The 10,323-nt window shown below is 40.5% G+C and overlaps 1 protein-coding gene across 2 annotated transcripts in view; it reads left to right on the top strand.

Annotated features, from left to right (window-relative positions):
- Positions 1 to 10,323, top strand: part of DUSP16 (dual specificity phosphatase 16) — a 92,666-nt gene that overhangs the window by 72,572 nt on the left and 9,771 nt on the right. For both annotated transcript variants that reach the window (XM_017527949.2, XM_017527958.2), the window contains exon 5: positions 6,183 to 6,342. In XM_017527949.2, the coding sequence (XP_017383438.1) occupies positions 6,183 to 6,342 (160 nt within the window). The remainder of the gene's footprint in view (positions 1 to 6,182; positions 6,343 to 10,323) is intronic.

Below are 10,323 nucleotides of genomic sequence, written 5' to 3'. Positions count from 1 at the left end.
AAAAAAAAAAAAAAAAAAAAAAGAGGCAAAATATAGATGAGAAAAGGATTGAGCCGTGGGCACTCCCACCCTGAAAGTCTGGTGAGTTGAGAAGGACCCAACAAGGGATATTTAGACATAAATATTGAGGAAGGAAAGAAATCAAGGAGGCAGTTAAACAATGTGTTTTCCAGGAGGAAGGAGTAATCAAGTGTGCCAAGTAGTACTGTAGGTCAAGAGAGATGAAGACTGAGACTTGGTCCTTGGATTTAGCAATGTGACTGTCCCTGGTGATCATCGAGCAGGTTTGGTAGAGTCTCGGGGGTGAAAGCCTGAATGGAGTGGCTTCAGGAGATAACAGGAGTGGAATTGAATATACCAAGTAGAAGGAGCTCTTTGAAGGAATTTCAAGAAACAAAGATACGGGGTAATGGCTGGAGGGAGCGTCGAAGGTGAGAGGAGATATTTTAAGGTGGTAGAAATGGTGGCTTGTTTGATTGCAGGTAGGAGGAATGATCCTGTACAGTGGAAAATTGATGTTGGAAGAAAGGAGAATCATGAAAGCTGTATCCTTGAGAAAGAGGGGATGGATTTATTTAGCAAGCGGGAGGGATTGGCCTTACGAGTGTGGACAGTTCATCCAGGACAACAGGTGGGAAGGCACAGCATCTAAGTGCATTTGCTAGTAGAAGGGTAAATGTGGTGATGGAAGGCTATCAAAATTTGCTTCTGACTGTTTCAATTTTTCCATTGTAGTAGGAAGCAAGATCATTCTTCAGCTGTGAGTGAGGATGAGTGGGGACCTATAGGGAGTTTGAAGAAAAAGGGAAACAGAATGACATGGGAAGAGAAAAAGTGAAGGACTGGGGAAATAGAGTGATTGCTGAGGAGTATGAATTGAAAGTGAGATCAGGTAGCATTGTGGAGTGTTTTTCTCTGGTCATGTTCAGTGGCATGAGCAATGCAGACTAGGTGGAGAAGTCTATTTCACTAAGGTTGTAATCTTGCCAAGTTGAGTATAAGCAATTGATGGGGGCAGAGGAAGTTAGGGTAAAAGCAAAGGAGTGATTGTCATGATTGATTATACAATTTAAGTTGGGCAAGGAAGGAAGACAGACGTCATGGGGATGAAGGACAGAAAAAAGTGTAAGATCATCAGACTGTAGGTCCTACAGGGGTTTACAGACTCCGGGTGTAATGTAGTATAAGAGAGAGTGAGCTGGAAAGTGGAAGAGTTGTCTAAGAGTAGGGTGCATGAAATCTAGATTATGGAGGGTTTGTGGTAATTGGTAATGACAGAGACCAGGCTAGATCTCATGGGAGTGAGTGGCCAAGATGAGGAGCTCAAAGAACTGTGAGGCCAAGGTGTTGGAAGGATCTTTGAAGGCCAGCGAAAAAGGATTATCTAATCAGTACAAAGTATGTATTTGCAGACTTAGCACAAAGTTGAGCTAAATATTTAACAGCATAAGATGACTGCTCTGTGGAAGCTGAAAGATTATGATGTTTAATTATAGGACAGAGTAAATATTCAGTTGCGCATGTTTTATAAAACATGCTGAAACTAAACTGAATGAATTATATCTCTCTGTAATTTAGTAAGAAGTCATTGATACATATCTATAAATAAAAGCAATCCTTATTCCGCAAAAGAGTCAGACTCATTCTTCATAATTATAGTTCATTTCAGTTTCACCATTACAAACAATAAGATGGGTCAGGTATGGTGGTGCACACCTGTAATCCCAGCTACCTGGGAGGCTGACAGGAGGATCACTTAAATCCCGGAATGTGAGTTTAGCCTGGACAACATGGTGGACCCTGTCTCTTAAAAACACCAACAAAAATTAAGATCCTCTCCCAGCCAGTTGTATTGAAGTTTGTAAAAAATAAAAAATCAAGAGAGCAAACTAACAACAGTAGTATGAAACTTTACAAACTTTCTTAACTGACTCCAGAGATTCCACGTCCTCTCTTCCCCATGTCTTTGGCAGGTGAATGCCTGCTGCATGAGTAGGCTCTTTGCTGTAGCACGTCTGCTTCTACCATTTGAATAGTATACTTACCAAGAATCAGTTGTGTTTGTTCTTGAACCTGTTTAGGCCACTCAACTTGTTGTTATAATTATGTATGTTAATTAAAATATGACACCGATGAAATGTGAATGAAGAGAGATGTTTTTCTATGACCTCAGTTAGGTGTTTTGGAAAGATTCAGGAATGACAGATTGTCAAATTAGGTGGGAATAAGGGAGCTATAAAGTATTTGGGGGACAGTAGTAATCTAGAAGGCTTTGGCACTGATAGTGTTTTACAAGTATTTCCTCTTCTTTAAAAAATGAAAACTATAAGTGGTAGATGTGTTTAGGTATGATTTACTTAAGAACTCCAGTCAGCTAACCTAGAAAAGAAAAAGCTGTGGTCCTGTATCAGAAATTAGTGTATTCATGTACATTTGTTTGTTTTAAGTTAAAATAATGTTTCGAGCATGTATGTATCATTTGTAATGATTTCCTCCTTAACTTTTTCTACTGACTACCAATCCAGATGAGAAGGTGCTTATTTATGATATTTAACTTAGTAGCCAAATTATATTTAGTATTTGGGTACTTTTTTGGTTTGTTTTAAAGTTGTGCTTGTTTTATTTATCAAGTCCCATCTTATTATTCCAAAAATATTTTCAGGTAGCAGCTGGATAACAGATTTAATCAATAGATCTTTTAAGCTAAAAATTCTATAAATAAAGCCATTGAAATTATTTTTTTCTCAGTTCATTTTGCATTTAAAATATTTTACTAGCTGCGTGTAGTAGCTCATGCCTGTAATCCAGGCACTTTGGGAGGCCAAGGTAGGAGGATTGCTTGAGACCAGGAGTTCGAGACCAGCCTGGGCAATTATAGGAAGACCCTGTCTCTACAAAAAAAATTTTTTTTTAATTTGCGGGGAGCAGTGGCACATGCCTGTAGTTCCAACAACTCAGGAGACTGAGGCAGGAGGATCACTTGACCCCGGGAGGTCAAGGCTGTAATGAGCTGTGATTGTACCACTGCACTCCAGCATGGGAAACAGTGAGACCCTGTCTTTAAAGAAAAAATGTACTTATGTAGCTAGTTACTTTATTGCTCCATCCAATTTGCCTTAGAAGGAACTTAAGCCTCAGTTTCTTTTTTTTTTTTTTAAGATGGGGTTTCACCATGATGGCCAGGCTGGTCTTGAACTCCTGACCTCACGTGATCCACCCACCTTGGCCTCCCAAAGTGCTATGATTACAGGCGTGAGCCACCGCGCCTGGCCATGCCTCAGTTTCTTCATTTGTAAAATGAGGATAAGAACCTACATCAAAGGGTAGTTATGAGAATTAAATGAGACCATCCCTTTAAATGCTTAACACAGTATCTGGCACATTGTAGGCATTCATTAAATGTTAGATATCATTTTCTTAATAGGTACCATGTGTCATTGTATTATTAATAGGTCTCTAACAAAGGTGCTCAGTAAATATTTTTTGACTTAACATAGGTTGATTAAATTATAATTTCTATAAAATGTAGGCTATTAGATTACTTGTCAGAAGGGTACATTGTTCTTTTTTTTTTTTTTTATGGAAAATCAAACTTGACAGTCATTGACTTGCAACTTGTTTTCTCTTAGAATTTCCTGTCTTTTAATTGTGTACAGTATATAACACTATTAGAGTCACCCCATTTCTCAGAAAGTTCTGTGATATCTTCATTATTGAATTGAGTGGAAAGGGATATTACTATACTTTTAATTTAACATATCTGTAGTATCATTGGTGGAAAGGAGAAAAAAAAAATTTTTTTTCTTAAAGGATCATTGGTGAGAAAGTCCTCAAAGGCTGACTTAATTCCAGTCACCCACTTCTGTTCTTAATGGGTGATCCTGAAACCAGTTTCTGCACCCTGTTGTTGATCAGATAGTACTAGATAAACTCAGCTTTGGTTCACCCATAGAAAAACAAATGTAACCTTTGTACATGTACAAAAGTTAAAGGTTGTGGTAAACACCATTAAGATCTGCATAGCCTGGTAGTTAACCTAACAGAAGCATGAGAGACCATTGGAAGACTTGGGCTCTGGGATAGCTGAAGGGTGTTGCCCAATCTAAGAAACACACCTAATTTGGAAAGCTGTTTATTGACATTGTCATCTCAGAGATAAGAGATGGTTGCATACACAATCTGGATTTATGCCATTCCCAACCCCCCCTTTTTTTTTTGAGACGGAGTTTTGTTTTTGTCGACCAGGCTGGAGTGCAGTGGTGCAATGTCGGCTCATTGCAAACTCTGCCTCCCAGGTTCAAGAGATTCCCCTGCCTCAGCCTCCTGAGTAGCTGGTATTACAGGCATGGGCCATCACTCATGGCTGATTTTGTATTTTTAGTAGAGATGGGGTTTCTCCATGTTGGTAAGGCTAGTCTCAAACTCTCGACCTCAGGTGATCCACCCACCTTGGCCTCCCAAATTGTTGGGATTACAGGCGTAAGCCACTGCGCCCAGCCACCATCCACTTTTTATGTAAAATAAAATATATTTATTGTGCCAAATGTGGTGAATGAAGAGATGAGGGAACTGGCATGTTTCAGAAGGGTAATATAGGAAGAAAATTGCCAATTTTCTTTCAGGTAGTTGGAAAAGATTTGTAGGAAAGGTGGTATTCCAAGAGAAGGAAGAAATGATTGAGATTGCTTAGACTAAGATAATTATTCCAGGCTTGGAACATCTCCTGAGAGGCAGCAGGGGGGTGACTAAATGAAGTGGGTTTGTGTGAGCTTGCCTGCTAAATGGTGGGCCGATGTAAGTTGAATAGATTCATTTTGAGTGCAACTCTATACCTGGGGTAAAGATGCAAAAACAAGCAAGACTTGGCCCAAGATCTCACATATTACTTCATTACATAACAGGGGAGGTGAGAATTATCTGTTAATGATAACACATTATGCTAGGTGCTTAACTAATGTCGTTAACAAAGTACTTTGGAAGCACAGAGACCTAAATGGTTAATTATGCGTCAGTGGGTTCATACATGAGGTTAAACAAAGTAGGAAAAGTGGGAAGAGTGTCTTTCGGAAGAGGGACGGGGCCTTCTAAGCACAAGAATGGTGTGAACAGAAGCACACAGGGTGGGTATACATGTGACATTGTTGGGGCTATATGGGACAGGAGCAGGAAATGAGACACAAGGAAATGAAAAGAATATGGATAAAGCACCCAGCCTGGGGTTAATCAGAACCAAGATTCCTCTAATTGTTCAGAACATGGTTTGGAGAGAAAACTCCCGCAAACTTCAAGAGCTCCCAGTGGCTTTTTTGGTTATCTTGGCCACTGAGCAGTGAATGGGAATAGAGAGGAGATGATCAATGGAAGAGGTGATTCCAAAAGAACATGGCAGCCATTTGGATGAGGGTCATGGGGAAGAGAAAGGAGCCCCATTTTATTTTTGAGCTCAGCTGGCTGGCTGGGTGTTAATAGCCTAAACCAATTTTGGGATTATAGAGAGGAAGCAGGAGTTGGGGCAGAAAAGGGAGAGAGAATATGTTGAGTTTCTGACATTTTAAATGTGAAGGGCCTGTGGAACATCCTGATATCCAGTAGTAGCTGGAGATATAGGTTGGAAATTAAGAGGAGATACACACACACACACACACACACACATACATAAACATACATACCTGCATCAGCATGTAGAACTGATAATTAAAGCTATAGAAATAAGTGCAGCCTTCAAAGAATATTTAGAGTGAGAAGAATGACTAGAACTGTGTTTCAGAGAACTGGCATGTTCTGTGTGGGAAGAGAATGACTAGAACTGTGTTTCAGAGAACTGGCATGTTCTGTGTGGGAAGAAAATGTTGTGTGTCCATATATTCTAAAGTCATATAAACTGTTTGATTTTGCAATCTTTGTTCCACTTCTCTCTCTCTAGTAATAAGATTATAGAAGGTTGACTATATTAATGATGTGTGAGCACATCATTTTCAGTAGCTTCTGTTCTTAAATTTTTTTTCTTTTTTGCTTTAAACTTGTCTCTTGATGTCTTTTTGCTGGGTTTTGGACTTCACTGATCTGAATGAATTTTATTTCAAGGAAACTGGGTATTTTTATCATTGCTTTAAACTTCGCTCTTTTAGAATGATCATGTTTACTATATTATTAGTCACTTTAACTGCTCTTTCTTTCCATAGGAGCTAATGCAGCAGAATGGGATTGGTTATGTGTTAAATGCCAGCAATACCTGTCCAAAGCCTGACTTTATCCCTGAGTCTCATTTCCTGCGTGTGCCTGTGAATGACAGCTTTTGTGAGAAAATTTTGCCGTGGTTGGACAAATCAGTGGATTTCATTGGTAAGTAGCTCAAATAATATTACAGGTCCTTTGGATTAACTGTCTCATGTGTAGGTGTACCCCATCAGCACCCCCCCACCTTTTTTTCTTTAGAGAAAAGGAGCCTGTTTCAGAGATTTCAAGTCTGAAAACAACACATGGTGCTGCTTACTCATCTAGTGGTCAAGGTGACACGTGTCACACTGTCCCTAAGGACTGACCTTGTGACATTCTAGCTAACATTTAACACCACCAAGGTTAAGCTTCACGGGATCTGTAATTATGTATTTGCAAGTATTTGGAAATCAGTTAAGCTTTTAGGGTTACATTCTTCCCCCAACTTTTTCAAATCCTATGCAAGCCTTTGGAAAACTTCAGTAGTATTCCCTGTTGCCTTGTTGCTATGTTTTCCACAGAGAAAAGTTAAATCTTGTGAAAACAAATCCCATTACGTTTAAGTCTTTATGTCAAGATTTCTAACCCTGGGTCCACATGGCAATAATTTCAGGTAGTATTTGATCTAATAGAATTTTGATACACACACACACACATACACTCCCATTTCGTCATTCCTTTGGCAATGGTCATGCATGACAGGATCTCATCTGTGCCATACTTTGTTCTGCTTCCTGGGCCTGTTCAGTTCTGGAGCTTCTCTGGCTCCTGGGTGCTGTTGAGGCATTTTGGTGCCATGGGTTCAGATCTGCTGGATGATAGGTGATGTGTATTTGGAATGTGGCTTTAGTGGATAGTGGCTGAGCAGAGGAGAAACACTGCAAGCTCCTGAGCAACATACCACAGTGTGTGACTCTTGATGTTCCATGTGAGGATTTTTTTTTCTCTTAGTTATGTAAGTTTGATCACTTTAATCCATAATTAAATACTCTGAATTGGTTACCATCTTTAAAAATAAAAGAACCAGTGCCTTTAAAAAAGTGGAATTGGCCAGGCATGGTGGCTCATGCCTATAATTCCAGCACTTTGGGGAGGCCGAGCCAAGCAATCACTTGAACCCAGGAGTTCAAGACCAGCCTGGGCAACATAGCAAGACCCTGTCTCTACCAGTGCATCTGTGGTCCCAGCTGTCCAGGAGGCTGTGGTGGGAGGACTGCTTGAGCCAGGAGGCGGAGGTTGCAGTGAGCAGAGATTGTGCCACTGAACTCCAGCCTGGGCAATAGAGCCAGACCCTGTCTCAAAAACAAAAAAAGTGGAATTAGGTATATTAAGCACCATACTATAATTTTCACCTGTGAGGGGAGTATTCTAGGTAATGCTTTTGGAACTTTGAGTAATTCTAAAACACTTGTCTTTTTTCAAGGTTTCCAGGTTGCCGAGGGTTCCATCGTCAATTAGGATTCATTCTGTGAAACATCTGAAGATAAATGACTTAGTTCACATTAAAATAATCACAAACGGCCAGGGCAGTGGCTCTTGCCTATAATCCCAGCACTTTGGGAGGCCAAGGCAGGTGGATCACCTGAGATCAAGAGTTCTAGACCAGCCTGGCTAACATATAGTGAAACCTCGTCTCTACTAAAAATATAAAAATTAGCTGGGCGCAGTGGTATACTCCTGTAGTCCCAGCTACTTGGGAAGCTGAGGCAGGAGAATCACTTGAATCTAGGAGGTGGAGGTTGCAGTGAGCCGAGTTTGCACTACTGCACTCTAGCCTGGGTGACAGAGTGAAGCTCCATCTCTCAAAAAAAAAAAAAAGGCAAACAAACCCCCACAAGTTAACCCCTCCCCCCACATTGTACTTTTAGAAAACATTCAGCAAAATCATTCAGTTTTTGCCTCTTTAAAAGATAACAGTTGGCCGGGCACGGTGGCTCACACCTGTAATCCCAGCACTTTAGGAGGCTGAGGGTCAGGAGTTCACGACCAGGCTAGCCAACGTGTTGAAACCCTGGCTCTACTAAAAATATAAAAATTAGCCGGGCATGGTGACAGGCACTTGTAATCTCAACTACTTGAGAGGCTGAGGCAGGAGAATTGCTTGAACCCAGGAGGTGGAGGTTGCAGTGAGCCAAGACCACACCATTGCACTCCAGCCTTGGTGACAAAATGAGACTCTAACTCAAAAAAAACAAAACAATTATGGTTAATGTTCCCATTGCACATCACATTGATCCAGAGACACTGGCTCTCATTTCAGCTAAAAATGAGATTTCAAAATCTATCTAGAAGAGAACATGATTTTCTTAAGTCATGACAATGTGTAGGCTTTAGGAGAGAAAGTTTAGTAGGAAAAGTTAGAAGAGAAGAGAGAATATGAATAACTTTGCTCCCAACTTATTTTCTCCTTTCTTGGGAGATATTGGGGTCATCATGCCACTTGCATTCATAGAGAAGAACTTTAACTGCTTTGCAGTTTGGTTAAACACATGCACACAAAACACATAATTTGTTTGCAATATCTGCAAATACGTATCAGTATTTCATTTGCTTGATCCTATTAGAGCCATCATCCTTATCCCATCCAAGTAATTCAAGGCAAAATCTCCAGGCCACTTTTTGAATTCAGCCCATATTCACTATAATGGCTAGTCTTCTCCTTCATGGTGTTTTAAGCCATGGTTAGTCATAGCATGTCATTTGAAGATGTACCCCCTTAAGTGACCTATAGACTCATAGGGTTTTTTCCTTTTGTTATTTAGATTAGATTGCAGTTAGTCTCCGGGTTTGTTGGACAGACTCAGGTTTATGTGGAACTTTGTCTTTCTTTTTAGTTAATGTGCCAGTAACAGAGTTTGCCCGTTTGTGCTGTGGCATACTCATGAGGTGCTCCCAAACCCGGCTGGCTATGAATATAGCCTCTTGCTTCCTCTTCACTGTCTCCTGGACTCCTGCTCTCCTATGCCAGACTCACAACTGCATGGACACAACATAGGGAGGTGATTAGGACCATGTATTTTGGAGGCAAGCTGTCTGTATTTGAGTCCTGCCTGCCTTGGTTGTTAGCAAAGTGGTTTGAGTTCAGTTACTTCAAACTTTCGTGCACTTCAGTTTTCTGATCTGGAAACTGAAGATAATTTACCTACCTTATAGGGATATTGTAAGGATTAAAATAGATAATGTAAAATGAAAAAAGAAAAAAAGAAAACCAAAAAGAGAAGATAAAAAGAAGTAAAATAGATAATGTTATGTGCATTGAACACCTTGTAAAAATACTGGACTCAAAATTGGATATTAATAAGTGTTTTTTAAATTGTTATCTGAAGTTCCTCCCTTTTTCTGTCCTTTGAGCTGGATTCTATAACCCCTCTTAGTTATTACTTACTTCTTTTTAGCCTTTGTAACTTGTCATCCTCACTGCATCTTGGCCCTTTTCATTTGCAGTTCTCTCTGCCCTTTCTTAACCTAGATTTTAGCCTTAATTTCTGTAATGGCCACCTGCTTATTTCCAGTTTTCATCATCATTGCCTTCTTATTCTTTATTCAGAAACCCGAAGAGCCTCCTTAGTTTTCTACATTAAAAAGGTAGCTTTGGCCAGGTGCAGCGTGTGTAATCACAGCACTTTGGGAAGCAGGGGCAGGAGGATTGCTTGAGGCCAGGAGTTTAACACCAGCCTGGTCAATATAGTAAGATCCTGTCTCTACAAAAAAATTTTGAAAATTAGCCAGGGATGGTGGTGTGTACCTATAGTCCTAGCTGGGAGGCTAAGGCAGGAGGATCGCTTGAGCCTAGGAGTTCTTGGTTACAGTGAGCTATGTTTACACCATGGCACTCCAGCCTGGGTGAACAGAGTGAGATCCTGTTTCAAAAAAGAAATGTAGCCCTTAGCCTGACATTTCCAACAGCCTCCAGCACCTGCTCCCCACCTTTGAAACCTTCTCTCTGGTTACTTCTCCAAGGCAGGCTGTTTTCCGAGCACTCTGCTCAGTCCCACTGCAGGGCTTTCTTGCACACACTTCCCTTCTCCTCTCTTCCAGGTCTGTATTAATTCTCTTGCTTGAAGACATAGTTTAGAGCTCGTGTCTCCCAAGATGTATGCTTATGAA

The sequence above is a fragment of the Cebus imitator genome, unplaced genomic scaffold (assembly GCF_001604975.1).
Source record: "Cebus imitator isolate Cc_AM_T3 unplaced genomic scaffold, Cebus_imitator-1.0 Scaffold2, whole genome shotgun sequence".
Classification (NCBI taxonomy): domain Eukaryota; kingdom Metazoa; phylum Chordata; class Mammalia; order Primates; family Cebidae; genus Cebus; species Cebus imitator.
Note: the sequence above shows the minus strand (reverse complement) of the source record. Positions and strands in the feature narration are given on the sequence as shown.